Here is a 20,689-nt window from a genome sequence, read left to right as displayed (position 1 = left end):
TTATTTTGTAAGGAAAATTATTCATTTTCCTTTCCTGTTTTTTCCTAGGGTAGAAAGAAAAGAGCACAGAAAATACAAGAATTTTTAATTGAAAAAATTTAAATGTTATTCTGACTTGAAAGCTGGTTTTGATAAGGTTAAAAAAAAAGAGATTATTTAAGTTTTTAAAAAACTGGGCCCAGTCCCACTGCTACCAGACTTCAGATGACTTTGTTCCAGATCTGTGATTTTGACACAAAATCGTCTGCCTCAAGTTCCAGTGAAAACTTCATAAATTAATCTTCTTCCTCCTCCCCCCACCCCCCCTCCGCCCCGTCTTGTTTACTCCAAGAATACATTTAGCTTATTGTTTAGGGTTTTAATAATAGAGATTTAGTTTAAGCAAAACTAATTAACTTATTAAACTTTTGCAGATGGATGATTCCTTACAGAGAGTAAAAGCTTCAGATATTTTTTAGGCAGATCTCTGACCTACTTATGGCTGAAATCCTATTTGAGCACCGGTGTCCTTCTGGTGGCACAACCGGTTATCAGGGTGGCAGTGAAGTTGAATATGCAAATGTTTGCAGACTCGGGGTCTCAATCTAGAGGCTGTTGTGCTCTTAAACAGGGTGATGGAGTTGTGTCCTGAGCCTTTACTGGGGCAGGAACTTGCTCCATCGCAAAATCCTCACAGCACTGTTTTAATGTCACAAGGAGCTAGAAACACTGTCAGTGAGCGTGGATGGGCGCAGGGAACCTCCGCTCCTGCCGGGCTGTGCCACCCGGGATGCATTAGGATTGTTAAGGCTCTGCTGGGAAACGAGGCCAGGACAACGGCAAGACAGAAAACGCTGTTCTGCTGTCAAGGAAATGCTCGAAAAGCAGGATGGAGCGAGAGCTGAGAGCGCAGAGCTGCAGCCCTGCGGCCGCGGGGACGACGAGCGAGTTCCTCCCGGGAGGGGAAGAGGGGACGGAAGAGCACGGCGCAGCGAGTGCCATCCCCTAAAATATTAATAGTTTCTGTGCGCGCGGTGAGGAGGCAGTTCGCTTGTTTGTTTGGTTTGTTTTTTTTTTAATTTTATTTCATTTTTCCCGATGTCTTCCATCTCCTTCCTGCCAGAAATACAATTTAAAAAAAAAAAGGAAAAAAAAAATAATACTAATTACCGGAAGATCAACACCGCTACAAGAAGCGCCGGAGCGGCGGCTGGGGCGGCTCGGCGGGGGCAGTAGGTGGGGGCCGGGGCCGCCCCGCGGGGCGGTGGGGGGGGCGCGGGCCCCGCCCGGCTGCTCCGCCCGGCCTGCGCGGGGGCAGCGCCGCGCATCCCGGCTGGCGGGCGGGAGGCTCCGCTCGGCTCCGGGCAGCGGGGCTGCGGCGCCATGGAGGCGGTGGACCAGGTACGCGGAGCCCCGCGGGCGGGGGGCGGGCGCTGCGCTGCGGGGCGCGCGGAGCGGGCGCGGTGCTGACCCCTCTCTCTGCCCGCAGCTCGCCTCCGCGGGCACTTTCCGAGTGGTGAAGGAGCCGCTGGCCTTCCTCAGGGTGCTCGAGTGGGTGAGTCCCGGGCTGTGGAGGGTGGCGGGGGGGCTGTCGCCAAAGTGCCCGCCCGTCGGAACAGGTGGGAGCTGGGTCGGGCTGAGGGACGGGGATACGGGGCGAGGGGCCGGGGACTCGCGTCCTACAGCGCTGTGGCCGGCGGGGCGGTCTGGTGGCTGGGTTTGTGGGTGTCCCGTCCCTCCCCCCCCCCCGACCCCCCTTCCTTGTGCTGGCTGTAAACGAATTTTAAAAACATAAAACAACACCGAGGAAAATAAAATCCTCATTATGCATTTAGCAAACTTGTCTTTGGGCCGAGCGGGGAAGGAGGCAGATAATTGGTGTGCGGAGCAATGTCACTGTGTATTGCTCTGATGCTCATTCGTAGTGAAGTCTGCGGGTCAAATGACATCCATCGCCAGTAGGTCTACGGGAGCAGAGAGCCTTTCTGAACGGAAAGTTCAGAACATGTCATGGAGGATTAATCACATTCCCCTAACGCCGACTGGCTGGGGAGTTATGTAAGGCGCGTACTCTGGGGGGCGCGTCCCTGTGCGGGTGCGCTTATACACGTTGGCACCTGCAATGCACAGCCCGGACTGGGGTGCCTGTGAGGGGGTGTTTTGGTGTGCTGGGGCAGCTGCATGCCCCAGACTCTGTCCCTGCTCACTAGAAGCACCTTCTCTTCCCCACTGGGCACCTTGAAGCATCAGGTCCTGTGGAGTTGGGTGATGGTGGATGTGGTGGTGCCATGGCCTGGGATGGGGCGGCCTCACGGTGGGGTCATCTGCGTGTAGCAGTGGACAGACAAGGTCCCTTGTGTTCTTTGCCCAGAGCTTTACAAACCCACCTGGCACTGCTGCTCCTGCCTCAAGGAGAAGTCAGGACATCCAGGGACTGAGCCCAAGGTGCCGGTCTGAGGGTGCTTCAGACAGTCTGCAGCGCTCACTGTGGGGCAGAAGAATGGGGAGCAAAGCTGTTCCTATGGAAAATAGTCACTGGGAGCATGGTCTTTTGGCTGTCTGCCTGATGAGGCTGTATCTGATGGAGCTTGGGAAGCAAGCCCTTCTGGGAAGGACTCTGCACTGACTCTGGGCTGTGCCATCAAGAAAATTGTTCCCACCCCGCTCAGTGTGTTGGCATCCTGGGGACAGCGAGTGGGAGCTCTTCTCTTGGCACTTTCCTGGGTCTGTAACTTCTTCCAACAGCCAAATATAAAAGCTCCCTTTGTCATGGTTGGAAGCCACAAGTAGAACTCTTCTGGCTGCTACAAGTGCACGTTGCCTGTGTGTGTACACATACATGCACACACAGCTGTGTGTAAACAGAGCTCTTCTGACACGGCCAAGGTGGGCCAGTCCTTGGCAATAAGGGATTGTGGGAGAAGGGTGCAGAGTGTGGTAACATTTAAGATGATCTGAGAAATTACTTTCTCTCTGTTTGACATGTATGTGTAAGTAGAATTAAGCCAAGTTTAGTTCATGATATTTCAGAGTGTGGAAGACCTTATTATTTTTTTTTTAATATACTTAAAAGGCTTTTTGGATTACTGAAATTCCATCTCTATTCAATTAATCTTATTACACCCATCTTCCTTCTCTTCTTACCATGCCTCCCAACTGCTGTCCACCTCTCTCTACCATCTCCAGTCTCAACTAATTGTCCACATCTCCCTCAGACTCTTTTTATCAGCCTAATCATAATTTTAAACTTTAAAAGAAGACCAAATGCTCCAGTCAATTCTGTGTCCGCTTCTGTGTCCCCCGGCAGCCTCACAGACCTCTTTGCACTTGATCAGAACAGTCAAATTACATCCCTTAACACCTCCCACTTGAGTCCTAGATTGCATCTGCAAAGAAATAAAGTTCATAGCCCAGCTAGTGACGCAGCGATTCTGGGCGTTGGGTGGCTCTCGTGCTTGGGGGGAGGCTCTGTGGTATTGCAGCACAGATGGCAGAGTTGTGGGGGCTCCTCAGAAGGGCTGGTAGGGTGGAGGTGGTGCAGGCTGAAAATGTCCTTAGCTTGTCCATGCAATCCAGCCTTGAATTTGCACTCATTGTCTGGATGGTTTGGGTTGGCTCACAGTGACTCTGGGGTGAGCACGTCTTTATTCATAAACCTCTGCTGCTAAAATTTGTGTGTTTGTGGGCGCGCACATTTGCGGGTCTGGAGGCAACTGAAGCAGCTGTACATTTCTCAGATGTGTAACTGTAACTGTTGCAGAATTAATCTTTAGGTGTGCAGATTCCAGTTTACCTGTAGTCTGGCTCAGACATGGACCTCTGTCTCGAGGAGCAGGGACCCTATCTAACCTTCTTGAATTTCCTACTTTGATGGTCACCTAACACCCAGAGGAAAGCTGCTGAGATAAGGCTGATTCTTCTGAATATTCATAGCACTGTAATATGTTTTCATTTGTAATTCCCATGTACGTTGTAATCTTATTTTCAGACAACAAATTGCATTTAGAAGCCATTTAGAGACAACATTGGCTCAGGCCCGGGAAAGGTTAAGAGGAAGAAAAGAAACCAAGAAATTGACTTGTAGCAATTATGCAAGGGTTGCATTTTTTGAACTCCACCTTGGCAATAAAACATGAGGATCACAAATCTGAGCTTGGAAAAATGCGCACAGCTGTACTGGGTCAGGCCTGGGTGTTTCCAGCTTTGAGTCAACTCATGGCATGTGCTGGGGGCAGGGAAGAGCTGTTTAAAAGCTGTATTTGGTCCTGCTCCTCCTTTGGCTGTTACTCCACAGATCTTTGCATGGGAAGAATGTTCTTCTAAAGCTTATTTCTCAGATAATCCACTGGGGCACTACAACCAGTAGCAATGTCACAAACACTCTCACAACTTCACTTGAAAAATAACTCTCTTATATGTGCACCTGACAATAATGAATAAGGAAAGATGAAAGAGAAGAAATATGTTCATTTGTCTCCCTGGATTAATTTCAGTCCTGCGACTCTCTGGATGTGTTTAGACTGCTTTTATTTGGGCTTGCAAAAAGTGAGCAAGACAAGCAAGTTTGTCACTTTTGGTCTGTTTGTTTTGCAGTTGCTGCCTCTCTGGAGCCCTAGAAGAGGAAATTAAATGAAAAGCAAGGCTCTCCCCATGCAGTGTGATGGGTATAGGAACTGCCTGCTGTACTCAGGCTGTTGCTGGCAGAAATACTTTTGTAAAAATGGAAACTTTGTATCCCTAGGCTGCAGGAGGGGTGGGGGGAGAAGGTTAATTACACTGTGAATTGCCACAGCTTTCCGTCTGCAAACCCAAAGCAACCTGATACTTGTCCATTTTTGCGTAAAGTAACAGGAGCTGCAGTGCTGTCCATAATGTCTTTCCCTGTATTCCTCCATAAATAGCAGGGATGCAGAAACTCCACCATTGTGCCAGGTGGGAGATGCTGTGATTGCCTTGATATGGTAATCTGTAGGTTGGTGTTTTAAAGTACCTTGCACTGAGCGCCCATCTCCACCAGCTTTCAGCTCTGTCTGGGCTGGTATGGGCAGGGGGTATTTTTGGCACAAAGACCACATTGTAGCTCTGTCTAAGCAAGTGCAGCTTTTATCAGGGCATGTGTGAATCATTTATGTTGCAGGACAAATCTTGTGGACACTATGGCTTTTCTTGATAGGACAACTTGGAAGTGAATGTTAGGATGTCCAGTGAACTCAAATGTGTCTGAGGAGTTGTTTTAATTCTTGCCTTTATGCAAAAAACATACATTCCAGGCCTTGCGCGACTGGCTATAATCACTGCTTATGAGCATCTTTATGGGATGTACCAAAGAGTTCCAAAGCACTGCAGGGCATTTGGACAACAAATCTTTGGGGGAAATTGGACGATGATGGTTTGAAAAATCTATGTGTGGTGTACATGGACCAAGCTAACCTTGCTTTGCTTCCTTGCCTTCACACTGTGATCACTTGACTGGTGAGCCAGGAAAAAAGCCAGGAAAAACTGTTGCCTGCCTGGCAAGTGTCAAGCTTGCTTTGATGGTATAGATTCTGAAAGGGTTAGCACCTCTTGCCTTGCACACAGATGTGTGCTCAGAAGGCAAGGGGAATCTGAATCTTGAAAGACTGATAGTAAGTCTTGTCTTTTGTCCTAGTGCTGATTGCTCATTTGGCCATGGAGCACTTTTGTTGGATTATATTTGCATGCATATAAATGGACATAAGTAGCTGCGTGTTTTCAAGTATGCCCTAGAAAAGCCTAGATATCTTGAGATGCTGAAAATAAATGGGAAAGAAATAAGAAGGTAATGCTTGCATGAAGCATGTGTGATTAGTAGTTTGCTCTGTCTAGTGTATTACAGGCCTCGGATGTTTTATAGTTGCTTGAGATTCTTCATCAATTTGCATATGTTTGTTTGGTTTTTGCATAACTGGAAGGGTGCTGGTTTCTATGGTATGGGCAGAGATTTAGCTGATGGAGCAGGGTTAGCTTGCTGAAGCTTAATGCTCTTCATGGATGCAGGATGGAAGAGCTGAATGTTTGATCTTCTCTACCGTCATATTGAAAGGAAAGCCTTAAAAAAAGGTAATATTTCTTATTGTCTGGTGATGTTGCTTATGCAATGCCAGGATCAGATGCTGCACTTAGTGCTGGGTCCATCCATCTTGATGTGTAAGAAGCACAAACACTGTTAAAAATACATTGTCAAGTCTTTTGATGTCTGCCTGGGAATATAGGTACTTAGCTGTTCTTGTAAACTGGGTCCCAATTGCTACCTCAAAGGTCTTGTATGTGTAGTGTCAGGTCAGTAAAACACGTGCGATTTAATCAAAAAATGTAAATCCATTTCTATGGAATTTTATTATTAGAAAGGTAATTACTGTGTAACTAACCCTTCTCTGTAAGCTGTCATTAATTGGATGATTTCTTATAGGCAGCTTAGCATAATGCATGCAAAATACACTGCAGCTCTGGGCAGGCAAAAATTGTCATGATGATCCTGTTGGGATGTGAGCATTCAAGAGACCTGAGCCCTGGGAACAGGCTTCATTGGTCCTTGGCTTTGGGCCTGCAACTTCTGAGCACTTATTGGGGTAATCTGAAGGCAGGGAACTCCATCAGGCAAGTTATTTTTATTAGGAAGAGCCCAGGAAGTGGATTTTGCCATTAGACATCAGGGTCTGTGGTGTGTGACAGGAAGGATCTGAAAAGTTTTTGTAGTTTCGTTGAAGGCAGATGTGAAAGCCACATGTCTCTCTGCCAGTGGGCCTGGTATAAAGGCAGCAGAAGCACTGGCAGTGCCTACATGGTGTTTTACCTTGTGTCTTAAAGTCTCAGCTTCTGCGAGTCTCACGAGTCTGAAACCTCTGGCTTTGATAAATCATATGGTTTTAGATCAAGGTAGCAGAAGAAAGATGGGAGCTCTAAAGACTGAAAACCCAGAACATAAGTAAAAGAGCAGGAAATCTGTCTTGTGATCCCATGTTTTACGTCCATGATTATCTGCGTGCATATCTGGTTGGAAACTGAGAACTGTGCTCATCAAAAAGTTGCTGTTAAAATGGTACAAATGCTGATACAAGGGAAGAGAAAAGGTCAGCAGTGCCTGACCACATTGTAAATAAATGATATCTTTCATCTGGAAAATGCCTACCATTTTTCATTTAGGACTGTGTTGTGATCATGGAAGAGCTGATTTTAAAAGGTCACCTAACAATTCATTTAAATCCTGATGATTCTCAAGTAGCCCAGAGTGTGACTTGGTATAAAATAGTTATGTAGGATTAGCACATATGGTTGAGAGACAGGGCTCCAGGAGCAGGACTTTTTGGAGTTATGTGCTGCTGCTGTGGAAACACCTGGGTGAAACTGGTAAAATCTCATGGTAAGCCATTTCAATGGCTGCTCTTATCTGAGTGTGGCTGTTTGAAGCATTAGGAATAGAAGATGAGGAAAGAGACTCATTAATGCTAAATTTGATTATATATGCAAACCAGGTTTCTATGAAAAGAAGAACAAAAATGATCTGACTTTCAAACTAGCAATAAGATGTGTAGAGATAGAGGGTTCTGCTATTAGACAAACACAGTTAAAGTCTCCTTGACAATTTTTATGAGGGCGATGTTTCAGTCATCACTCCTCTAAATCAGCATCTGCATAATCGGAGCCCCGGGTAAAAGCCCTGCATGTTGATATTTCTGGATTCAGATGTTGCAGCTGGGAGAGGACAGGCTTGGAGGTGCTTCTCATAGAACCCTTTTTGTCATTTGGATGCTCTGGTCCCCAGCTTAACCTGCATTCATGGCACTGTGTATGATTCCAAGGGGCAGGAGATGTTGCTTGGTGAGGTTGTCCACTCTTGCTCCAAGGGAGAGGACCTTGTCCTGAGCAGAGAAAGAGGAGAGGCAGAAAGCAGGTAATACTGGACTCAGCACAGGGCCGGTGGTGGAAGACAAAGCTGCACATCTGCAAGCTCAGGTTTCCCCTTGGGCACTGAATAAAAATATTTCTGTCTTAGTATGGGCCTGGGGTGCAGTGTGGAAAACAGCACTTGGCTGTGTCTGTCCAGCCAAGCAGCTGCCAGAGGGGTCTTCATGGATTTTATTCTCAGGGGGATCTACAGAGTGCTGTTAAGAACATTATAGAAAGGAACATACAGTGTGGAGATGCTGTGTTTAAGGTGTTTGTTCAAAGTGGCATATGTGCTGCAAAGTGTGACATAGTTGCTAAGGTGACAGCTTGCTTGCTTTTTGGCAAAAGCGAAAGAATACTGAATATAGGCAAACTGTAAGCTTTTTCTTTAATTTGCACAGTTTTATCTTCTGGCCATTGTAGAGACTCCTCAGGTTTGTTCTTGGAAGCAGTGCTTTCCCATTCTGAATACTTCACTCAGTTAAAAAAGCTAATAGTGCTTCCCATTCTTAAGGAAAATCCTAAACCACGTAAAATGATGGAGAGTCCAATTATTATAATTGTAGATACACTTACGGCATTGAAAGGCTTTGATATATAACATTCATTTAAGTAAGGAAGTATTCTCTAAGAACATTTTATATAAAAAAATATTAAGTGTTGCCTCATTAGCATCCTATGGATGCAGGCACATCCATGAGTGCATGCTCCACGGTTTTGGATGGAGTATTCGCATGCATTTGTAAGTGCTCAAACCTAAACTGGAATGGATGGTGAGGGGAGAAGTCCTGTGGGTCAGGCTCAGAGGTTGGTTGTGATGGGAGGGAACAGAGTCTTGTGTTGAACAGCTTGGGTTCTGCTGTGGTGAAGTATTTTCATAATGCTGCCAGGGGAGAAGATCAGCAGAGGATTAGACTGGCGTGGCCCCTAAGGAGAGAGGGTGTTCCAGATGAGCAGCCATCTGTGGCGTGAAGCAAATGTTATGGACCTCAGTGTTGAGAGCAAAGCACAAAGGTCTCACAAGATGAGTGTCAGCTTTGGCCCTTAAAGCAGTGGGGTAGGTGCATGACCCAGGAAAAACGCTCAGGAAAGGCTGAAGTAATGTGCTCATTGCTCTTTATTGTTTTACCTTTCTTTTTTTGTGATGTTCTAATGAATAGGTAAATGTGTTTCTCTGAGCAAGCTGTTCTGTCTGTGCCTTTTCCAGAACGCCTTAGCATCTGGGAGAAAGAAGGCTGTGTTAGAGGCAGAGCCTGTGAAAGCTGCTGAGCTAATACTGTGAGGAGCATAAAGTGCTGCAGTCTGATTGTGGGGAGCTCTGTGGGCTCCAGGTCCTGGATAAGTGCTGGTGCAGATGTTCCAGCCCAGTTTGGCTGGGCCACTGCAAGGCAGAAGTTAGTGAGGATGTTTTCAGTGATCAGAGACCATGACACAGGGGGCTTTTGCTGGATTGGAGAAGCCTCTTTGATAGAAGACCCCATACTAGTCACTGAAATGTGCAGGAAGGGAGGTAGTGTTAAGGAAGCGGGAGAAGAACCGGAGCAGGAAGATTTCAATGAAGTGTTATACATTTTCAGAGGAGAGGTGTACAGTCCCAGACCTGCTGTCAGAAATAAAGTTGATCTGACTCTCTTGCAAAAGTCCCAACTTGTCAACTTGATCTTTATTCTATGAGAAATACTAGAGCCTGCTGCAAACAGCCTGGCTGAATATTCACTAGAAATACTCAAAAGCCTGAAGTATTGAGGGTAAAATTCTGCCCAGAAGATTTCAAAATGAAATGCTGCCCAACATCAGCAAGATCATTGATACATCAGGAAGTAATTTATAGTAACAGCTCTACAGTAGCTCTTTGAATTTCAAAGAGAAGTTTGTTGTGTTTGTCCTTGGTCTTCCCTTTTCCTGATGTTAATGCTCTGCCCTCCTGTGTAATTTCTCAGGTGATGTGTCTTTGGCTTGAAGTAATAAGCCCCAGCTCAGATCCTTTGTCACGTGCATATTGGGTGCTTGTATTGAGGCCCCATGTTTGACACTGGATTTGACAATCTTCATATTAGGTGAAGAACCTCTGTGGCATTCCAGATAGTATTAAAGAAGAAGCAAAATCTTCCTTGCTAGGTTCCCAAAAACCAAGGAGACAACTGGCTTCTTGACTCAACCTCCTTGAGGTGGGCTGTATGGTCTATGGCTGCCTTAAGCATTCAGATCAAAATACCCCAGGAAGACAGGAAATATCTTACAGTTATTTAACAAGCAAACTTGAGCCTTGCTTGAACTGTTTGCAGAATAATCTTCTCCCTGGCTGTGTGCTGGAGGTGTGCTTGAAGCAAAAGCAAACAAGACAAGGCCCCCATCTGCGTGCGAGTCTAAAACCACATAGTTGCTTACTCCTGCTCCTTCCTGCACAGAGGCCATGCTGCACGCAAAACATCACTTCTTTGCACCAGTTTTTACCCCATTTCAAACAGCCTTTGTATGGAAGGAAGGGTGTCTTGAAGTGGTTGAACATGGCAAGGTCACACCTCTCTGTTGGGACTCTAAGGGGGAATGATGCTCTTGGGTGTATCTCGTGACCAGCCCAAGGGGCTTAGGTTTGATACTGGAAGTTGGCTTATTACTGCAGAATATATATATAGCAATAATTATCCTTTGAAGCTGAGCAGTTTCTTTTAATGTTTTTTTAGGGACTGTGCTTGAAAGCCAAAGCAAGCGTGGGATTCCCCCACTGCCAAATCCAGCAGCCGATAAATCCGGCAGAGCTCTCCTGATTGCCATCTCCAAGGGCAGTCAGTGCTCTGGAATGGAATTAGAATCCCGTTTGAAAGAAGATGCCTGCCAAAAATTAAACAATGGATGCCTTCCTGTTTAATTTTAACATTTTAATTAAATTCTTCACTGCTGTGTGCCTTTGATCTTGGTGAACTGATACACATGGTGTGTGCTGTTCTGTCGTAGCAGCGTTTTGTTCTAATCTTGCACACAGATGCAAGGACGCATTTGAGGATGGATGAAAGTGCAAAAGCTGCTCCCTGCCAAGTACTGAGTGCATTGCAGGCTGTCTTTTCCAACTGGTGACCCATGGACATGTGGACAGAGGGATTATTCACAAGTATGGCTCAGTAGAGTTACTCTCTAAACATATTCACTCCCTTTTTTTAATCTTCTGTGAACAGTGCTGCAAGAAGAGTTTCCTTGGTGGAATTACTCATTGAGAGGGTTGAGGCCAAGAGTGGAGATTTTATTGTGAAAGAGATTTAATTTCAAGTGGAAGAATTAATAAACTTTGATTCTTCAGTTAGAGAGCAGAAGCAACACTGCATGTTGTTGGCTGGGCACATCCATCGATAAATCCCAGCCAAGTACCCAGTTCGGCAGGCTGGCTTTCCTTGCAGCCAGGCACAGAGCAGCAGGAAAGGTATTAGAAAGAGTTTCCTCATGGGTTATAGGCTGGGGCAGGTGATTGAGGATCATGTGGAATATTTGTCCTTTGCAATTTGGGCTGTACCTAAGATGTCAGGGAAGAATCTGTCATTGCTACATCAAAAGCAGTCATTGGTAGAGCTGCTTTGGGAAAATAAATTTCACTTACTTGAGGGAAAAATAATTCTTACTCCAAATTTCCTTTGAAAACTGGCACTTTGATGAGATCATGAATGGATGAATATTTGCAACAGAAACTACAATATTTCAGCACAAAATATTTCTGTAAGGAGATATTCTCTACAGAAATGGTTGTATTCTCCTCCTCTGCACACCCTGCTGAGATGCCCTAGGCTCACTCCTTCTGGAGAAATCAGTGATGGATCATCCCAAGTGGGATCCTTCTGCCCATTGGAATGGTGTAGTCTGGCTGTGGCACCTGATATCCAGAGCAGGAGCAGTGCAAGGGTCCAACCCAAACTCGCTGCAGGCACAGCAGTGGTGTTCCCAGGGTAGATTTTGCAAGCCCTTAGCGTTGGCACTTAGAAAAGTCAAAATTTTTTTGAGAGATGACAACTCTTGGAAAAAGACAAGTGAGTGTAAAATGCAGAAGATTGTTTTGGTTGAAAATTGTCATCTGACGTGTAAGTCCATGAGTGCATGCTGGTGGTGTAGTCTATGCATATATTGTATGCCTAGCCCTTTTTATGGCCAACTGTGGAATTTTTCAGAGCTGTGCAGAAGCAGCACAGTTCGCTCAGCAGAGAATCAGCATTCCTAAGCCTCCGTGTTTTGCTGCGTTGGCTCCGTGGGCTGCGTGTGGTCCTGGGGCTGCTGTGGCAGCCTGTCACTCGTGGCAGGCAGCTCTGCAGAGAGGGTGCCTGTTCCAGCACAAAATCTGTGCCTGTCCAGATTGTGAGGCCCTGGCAGGCAGCAGGAGCTGGCTCCACGGCGGGCCAACATATGCAGGGGATGCTGGCTGTGCCACAGGGTACGAGCCTCCTGCCACTGCTGCGTGTGACCTGGCGCTTCCCAGGCAGGGATGATGCCATGAAAATGAGCTCCTTGCCTGTGGTCTTCCATGGCCCAGCGGTGGTCCCCACTGCAGGGACCAAGTACTGTCACTGCTTTTTTTTTCCCCCTTCTCTTTTTTTCATCCTCTCCACCATGGCTTTCACAGCAGAATGACAGCAACAGGAGAGGGAGATGAGTTTTGGGTCTCATGGCAGAACTGATCCAGCACAGCTTGTGTTGCTGAGGAATCAAACAGAAAAGGTCTTTCTGCCATATAGCTCAGCACGGCATAGTTCACTCATTTCTAAAAATGGCTTTGCCTCTTCAAATTTACGTGCTCATTAGTGCTGGCCACCCATGGGTGCAGCATTGGTTGTTCATGCAGCTGGAGAGGCTCTGAAAGAGCTCATAAATGTTCACTGTGCAGCTTAGTCCCCCAAAAGTAGTGACTCAGCAGTGATCAGACATCTCTCATGGGACAAACAGTTCCCAGCTATTCCCAAATTGCATTGAAACCCATGTGTCACTGGGCTGCCAAGAGGCAGAGCTTGAGTACCCCACATCTGTATTGCTTCTGCACAGAGAGATTGCTAAGCATGTCCTGGGTGTTAGGACAAGAGTACTCTTGCTTCCTTTAAAAGAGATTTTATTTTTTTTTCTGGGGTTTTTACACTCCACCCCATGATGCGCTTTGGGATGCATTCAGCTTTCCCTTCTGAATAGGGCTCCAGATGATGGAAATAAATTATCATAAATTAGAATAGATTGCAGTCTTCAGCATCTCTACATCTGTCATTATGTTTCTTTAACAGTTCAGTTTAACATTTATACACACTCTGACAGCAGCTACTCATGTGTATGCTATAAATATTGGCTTGCAGAAGACATTAATGGAGTTTAGGTAAACGTTTGATGCTGCTAAGATTCTGTTCCATATGGTGGTACGCAGAAAAATTAGATTCAACATGCCATGTATAGTGCACATGTATTCCCTATGGACAGGCCTCCTGGCATTGCAGCAGCTTACTACCCTAGAAAGTGCAGGTACCTTCAAAGAGGAAGGTGAGATTCTTGCAGTCTATTCTGGTTTTTACCACGTGCATTGTCTGCAATGTTTAAAGCCAACATGTAGTTTGTAGAGATGGGAAGTGCTTGTGAGAAAGACATCTCAGAGAAGCAGCAGTCAGGAATTAGGCAACAAGATGTGGGAATGCTCTGCTTTGAACATGTCTAAAGAAAACCCATGGGATTTTCTGGCCCAGGTGCCATTTTGTTAGACAGTAACTGACTGGCAGGGTGAAAACTTTGTGCATTGATTGGTCATGGCTGCTAAACCATGAAATTTGTGACTCTGCTCCTGATCCAACTGTCACCAAAACTACATGGGGGGAGCGTAGCATGAGGGTTTGAGGAGTCTGGCTTGCATCCCTCTGACTTACAGGAGGACAAACAGCTGAGACCATCATGAAAAGAGGCAAGAAGAAATACATTCTGGTCCCTCTGGTGTTCCTTCTGCAGTTCGACAGAATTTGGATGTCTCCCATAGGTATGGGGTTTTTGCTTTGTTGGCTTGGTGATTTTTTTTTTATTTTGCTAATTGCAACACTTTGATTAGTGTAGCCTGCTGATGTGGCTGTGTCCTCTGCAGTATTTCGCACATTTACCCCACTTTCAAACTAGAAGTAAGGTAAGAGGTCTGTGTCAGGCTCAGCACTGCAGAGGGGCAGTTGGGGTAGCCCCTGCTCCTGATGTGGGGCCCTCGGAAACATCTGGCTCATGCTGGCCCTGGGGCACATCTGCTGCAGAGAGCAGCGGCTGCTGCGTTTGCCCCTGTGTAATGCAATGTAAGTAATGAAGTAACTGTAATGTACAAACTGACTCAAAGCAGGGCAATCTGAGGAGAAAGTGCTCTTCACACTGTAAATTGCTAAAGGTCTTTATGATGCCAGTGAATTAAAAATCTGAGAAGAAAAACCCCTCCAGTGCTGTAAGTTGAAGATGAATCTTTTAAAAGCTGCTGGTGGGGAGGGGAAGAGGTAATTTATCTGAATGGAAATGTATTTAAACTCTGTATCTTGTACCATTCTAGGTTGCTGAAAAGCAAACTGTGTTCTTTGTCTCTTGGAGAGCTGGTGACATTTTTGTATAGACTGAATAGGTTTCTGTGTTGATGTTACCCCTTTTGATCTTAATCGTTAGTCAGGTTTTCTGTCCTTTGCAGGTTATTTCTTTTAGAAGAAGTTGCTTCAGATGTTTTGGTGATTCACTCCTGTTTATTCACACTGGCAGTACAGAGGAGCCTGGTGTGCTCCTGCATCCTGTGAGCGTTTGCAGCCACCTTCCCCCTGACTGGGCAGAAACCCCGCTCTTACCTTTGAGTTTCCAGGTTTTACTGTTGTTCTGACTGCTTGTGTGGTTCTTTGGCCTCAACTTTTCTCTGCTTTCTTGCTCTTGCGGAGAAAAAAAAGGTTTTGCGAAACCATTAGCAAGAGCTTTCTGCCAGAGCAAAACCTTGCCTGTGAATTTCCTTTGAAGACTTACTTGTGTCTGAGCTTGAGGCTGGCATTTAGGTCTCTTGAATGGTGCTTTAAAGGAACTAAACTGTATTTAAAGAAAGGCAGCATTTACATTGGCTTGATGCTAAAGACATTTTAGCCTAGCCAACAAGATTTTATGGTGAGCCTTGGTCCAGCAAGGAACCCTTCAGCCTTCTCCAAGCTGAAAAAGAAGCTGGGGAGCAGTTTCAAAGCATTGGGACTCTTCTGTCATTGTTTGTTGTATTCGTTTTTTGCATCTTTTGACTCTTTGAGGACTGAACAATTAAGATCTGCACAGTCGGGGTGCAACTAGGACAGGTGTGGTTTTCTCCATGATGCCCTAATATAAGAGTGCAGAATTTGGGAAGGAATGTGCAGTGAGAGGAAATTCATGTAAACAATCTGCATTGGATCACTTGTCATGAGGATATCTCTTTCAATTTTGTATTTAATTAACTGCATTTTTAAAAATTTGCTTCTCAGCTACACTGTAAAGATACTTTTGGCTGGGGGTAGAGAAAGGAACCCTTATTCTGAATGGGTTTTTCTGTTGGTGTTCTCATAGGAAAGAAGTCTGTGTACTTCTTTTTCATCAAACCTTTTAGCTTTCCTATATGGCTGACATCCATAAATTCTAAAGCTGTTTCTTTTAAGCTTTCTACCCCCATTGTACACCTGGAGATGACCCACTCCCAGTTCCTACTGTCACCTGTCATTGCATGAAAGGCCCTTCGGGGTAGGACGGGAGAAAAGTCATACTTTTTGCATTCCAATCAGTTCTGGATCTCAGAGTTTAAAAATATCACAAGTGAAAAACATGGATGTGAGTCATACAGAAGGCACCCTTCGTTTCTCAGGGAGTAAAAATATCAGAAAAACACATTCTTCAGATGTTTCCTCCTGTTGAGAGGTAGCCACATCTAAGATTTCCGTTTGAAGTGTTGAATCGTAAACATTGGTTCCCTGCTGTCACAGTGACCACTGGGTACAGGAGACGCCTATTAAATGTTAACAGCTTGTGCTCTGCCAGAGCTACATCACTCACGAGGGTCTGGGTGAGCTTTACATGAAGAGCAAATGTGGAGAAGGCTGCGATGTCGTTTCTTGGGTCAAGATACTCCAGTGCTCAATACCAGTCTGCAGTAAATGCCCCACTTCTGGAAAATTCTGTGCTCACTTTGGACCTAAACACTCATCCATATCTAACACATGTGGTGTCATATTCCAGGGCAGCACATCTGCATGCTTTTGGAGGAATGACCTCTTTCTTTTTGGTCATTGCCTTTGCCCCTCAGGGGCTGGGAGACCATGGTTTTGTATCAGTTTGCTTTAGTGGTATTTGTGAAGCAAGCATGTTTTAAAATGCATATGCATTTCCCTCTGTTTTTACAAGATTAATATTTGAAAGGATATTTAATACAAAATTGCATAAAGTTATTTAAATTTGAGACATGCTGGAGAGATCAGAGAATTCTTATCAGGTGTTGAATTAGTAATGTTGAATTAGACATGAGAAAATCCTTTTCAATTTAAGTGGCTTTTCTTGGACCTTTTTGCATGTTTAATATCTTCATTCATCCTTCTCATAATTCTTCCAATTTCAGCACTCCCGAGTATCCATGCAGATGTGCACAATCCACACTGTTCAGGCCCTGATCCATTTAGCCAAACTTTACATCCCTGAGGACCATCAGGAAGCCTGCAAACCACTTGTCTTATGTTTTCCTCTTGTGGATGCAAAGATGGAGTCCTTCATGGATAATGTCATACTTGTATTTGAAAAACCTGCTTGTGCTGCTGTCTGAGAGATTGGAGAGATCATGAGCGCTCTTCAGTGTAGACATTTTAGCATTATCTTCCAAGAATCTTAAAACAATTTGAACTGGAAATAACATTTGCATAATATTTTGTAAGAACACTACGATGAGTCTCTGCAAGGAGAATTACAAATATTGCTTTTCCTTTCTTCATAACTCTCGGAGGGGGTCAGCCTCTCTCCAGTCCCCCTTGATAACAAGCTGCTGAGAGAGCTTAGCAGAGCAATGTGTGTCCTGGTCACACCAGAAGGATCTCATTTGTGTTGCTGTTCATAGTCATGATAGGCAGCAAATGGAGCGGAGCCTGAGGCAGCACTTTGCTGCCTGAAGTTGATGCCTGATGAACTACGGAGATAAATAAGGCAAGAGTCTGCCTTTGCTTTTTTCCCTTTGAGTGTGCATGTGATTGTTAGGTGGCCCATGTTTTGAGAAGACAAAGTGAAATGAGCTTTCAAATATTTCCATGAAGTTGTCTTAATTATTTCATTATAATGGTAAGGAACAAAGCAGAAGAATCAACATGCCTAATTATGACATCTAAATGCAAGAGAAATTAGTCAGTGAACTCTCCCTTCTCTGGGGAGGATTAATCTTCCTATGCTCTATTTCAAATGTCTTCCAGAAAAATGAAAGGCTTATCACCTAGGAAACATGCGGTCCTAATCGTCCAGGTCTGGCTCTTGGATTTATAGATGGTGAGGGGACTCTTAGTTGATCTTCTGAAGCACAAAATTAGATTGTGTTGCTTGTGTTTAACCGTTGTAGTTGAGTTTTGTAGCTGGGTGATTTGAATGAGAAGTGCAATTGGGGTATGTGCTTCATGTCATCCCAACAGGATGGATGAGCTGTGAGGACTGACTCAGCACCAGGCAGTGCCATGTGGAGGGGATGGGTTGGATCCTAATGTGATGCTGTCAGAGGGGCAGTGCTAATTAGCTCAGGTTCTCAGTAATAAGTGCTGTATTGATGAATCTATAATACTTACAGAGCCATCTCATTGCCTTTTTGATCACTATGTGAGACTCCAACCAGCATTTGGCTGTGGCCTAGTGGCACACAGCCACAATTTGATTACAGGTGATCCTGGCAGGACATGATTCTTCACCCTTGAATTAGTCACTGGATTGAAATGGCAATAATGTTTCCTGCATGCTAGGTTTGGTATGGCAATAAATTCTGGGCCTGTGTCCTTGCTGTTGTCTTGCACCAAGCCAATAGCATCTTGTGATAGTTTCTACTAGGTTGATTATAAGAATTTCAAGCTGTGACACAGATGTAAGATGATTTCAGATGAAGTGTTACATTAATAAATTAATCTTCAGCCTCTGCCCTCTGTAAGGTCTGACTTTCTTTAGATTTTGTCATTTGTAGTCATGTGCTGTGGTGGTAGAAATACAAGTCTGGAAGTACTAAGATATGCTTCCCTAAAATAATTCCAGATTTTTGGATAGGCAGATCATGCCCAGGAATGGGTTTATTCCTTGCCTGCAAACTCAGCTTAGGGTAGAGAAGACTCAGTAGCTGAAATATGAAGACTAAATAAAAGAAAAAAGGGCTGTTTCTTTGCATAACGCTGGGGAAATCAGCCTTACAGTTCACAAACTGAGATGTACAGCAGCTTGCTGTAGGGAAAACTTCAGTCCGTTATTATTTTGCATTTTGGGTTGCTTTACTCATGGCAGTTTATTAATTAGTTTCTATTTTGCACTCTTTCTTAAAAGAAAAAGATTTCAACTCATTATGTATCACCCTTGTACCTTTTTTTCTTCCCAAATTACTCTGCATCATGGTCAGTTCCCATCTTCCCTGGCTGTTGAGTTGATTAACTGGGTGATGCTGACTGGAGGGCATGGGATGGGCCACTGATGCACCACCTGATTATGTGGTCATGGAAACCCCCGGAGGTAAGACCTCTGTTATCAAAATAAATTGGGATTTTCTGCCAACTAATGGTTGGCAAAGCTTGCACTAATGCTAGATTCTGATGGATGATGCACTATGGAAGCCAATTAACCTTTGCTGATAAGCTAGACTTTGATTAAGCTCTTCCAGGCTTTCTCATCACAAGAAACATGTACTACTCATTGAACATGCAAATGTATTTGCAGTGTGTAATTACAACATTTTCTAAAGGAACAACCTATTTTAAACAGGGCTTTTGTTTCACTCTTATTCCTTTGTTGCACTCACCAACTCAGTCATACAGGCTAATTCAGCAAACGTAATTGACTGGTTTTAGGAGTTGAAATATCCTGTTGTTGAATGTTTTATGCTTCAAATACCAATTGTAATGAAGACCTCTGTGGTGGGTACGTAGCTCTCTGCAGCTGCTCTGAAAGACTTGCCCTTTGCAGTGAGCCTTTGGGATGCGGAGGGCTGGCAATGTTGGGATCTGCAGCCCCAGCCAATTTAAAAGTGATCTTATCCCAATAGTGCTGAGAACAAACTCTTTCTGTAGCCATAGGCAGGGATAATTAGGCTGCAGAATGTGCAGCTCATTGCACTTGTTGGGAATTCACTTATTGATCCAATTAGCTTCTGAATTGTTTATAGGGTGATTGTTATAATTAAAATTGATTATGGCTGTGTATTGTAACTTTAATCTTTGATGCTGGGGATTTGGATATTATGGCCTGTCTCCTGTAGCTGATAATGGACTGTGAAGAGCATCAAGGAGTTAATGTATTTTCACACTCCTCAGGGATACATTTTCTGTGTTAGATTCTCATTTATGGTGCTGTTAACTGAGTGACAGTATCATGTTGCTTACCTAGTCATACATATTTTGGTAGCTTTAGTCACTTTGTCTAAGGGATTGCACGAGCTCCTCTATCTGTCTCTATCCATACCATGGTGCTTTAGGAAAAAACCTAGGAAATGGACATTTGGTTTCTAGGTATAATTCATAGTTGTAATCCTCAACTGTTACAAATGCATTCCTATAGCTATCTGCATGTACCTCCTAGTTGTGGTGCCTTTAGTTTATTGCATGCCTAAGAGCATGGAAATGAGAGTTGTATTCTGTTGTACACTGATGGGATTGAAGTTTGGCATAGGTACCATTTTCAGACAGAAATACCTGCACAAATTCTCAAATCAGAGCAGTAGAAACACAGAGAAATGGGCAGTGCAATGGCCCATCTGCACTTTCCCCGCTGTACATCTCATCTCTTGTGGTGTGGCTGTGGGGTCAGAGGGGAGGAGTGAAAGGAACAGAGCAGCTTCCAGATGCACCATCTCCTGTGCTTTCTCCTCCAAACTCCCAGTGCTGCACTGACATTTGGGGTGGGGGTAATGATCTGTCAGGGGATGTCCCTGCTGTGACAGACACTCTGAGATGTGTAGTTTTTAGGATGGAGAAAACCAAGGATTTGACTGCTGTAGAAACCTGTGGTTGAGAGTAATTACAAGCCTTGATCCTGCAGGAATAATCTGTGTGATGCAGGTTTTGCCCCTTCTGTAGATTATATATAATTGATGACTTCACCTTATGATGCCTTAGCCCTGGAGCTGGTGGGTTCAAATAATGCTGGATACAAGGAGCATGGTCATTCTTCCCTTGTGAGGCTTCGCTCCCCCAGTCTCTGCCCTCTTGCTAAACCAGCTTCCTCTGCTCCTCACATGGATATTCCCAGGATTTCAGCTAGTGACCACAGAGCACACTTCTCACTCTAAAATCATGTGTCCGTCCTCTTCCAAATTAGCAGTTTTTGGGTATCCCACTGGACATTTGGCCTAAAGTAGTCTGAACGCTTCTACTGTTTTATGGTCATCACCAGCTTTCACGACAGGCTCTGGTGAGCCACAGTCTGAACACACAACATTGCAGCCTTTATTTAAATTAAATTCCACCTGTGGTAGGAGTGTTGCAAGGGAAAGTTTCAGGACTGATGTTTGAGTGTAAATATCTGAATTATAAATTAAATTCTGCAGCATTTCAGCTTAAGAACAATTTTTATGAAATCTTGAGAATTGTCATTCTTTCCCGTTCTATCAATAGTAACTGCAAGCTTG

At 44.6% G+C, this 20,689-nt stretch overlaps 1 protein-coding gene across 1 annotated transcript in view; it reads left to right on the top strand.

Annotated features, from left to right (window-relative positions):
• Positions 1-1,271: 1,271 nt before the first annotated feature.
• SYNPR (synaptoporin) overlaps positions 1,272-20,689 on the top strand; it is a 111,523-nt gene continuing 92,105 nt past the window's right edge. The window contains exons 1-2 of the mRNA XM_042015115.1: positions 1,272-1,380; positions 1,469-1,534. Of these exons, the coding sequence (XP_041871049.1) occupies positions 1,363-1,380; positions 1,469-1,534 (84 nt within the window). The 5' untranslated portion in view covers positions 1,272-1,362. The remainder of the gene's footprint in view (positions 1,381-1,468; positions 1,535-20,689) is intronic.

The sequence above is a fragment of the Corvus kubaryi genome, unplaced genomic scaffold (genome assembly GCF_017639235.1).
Source record: "Corvus kubaryi isolate FWS band 111438036 unplaced genomic scaffold, C.kubaryi_AGA036_p1.0 136, whole genome shotgun sequence".
Lineage (NCBI taxonomy): Eukaryota > Metazoa > Chordata > Aves > Passeriformes > Corvidae > Corvus > Corvus kubaryi.
This window is presented reverse-complemented; position numbering and strand designations above follow the sequence as displayed.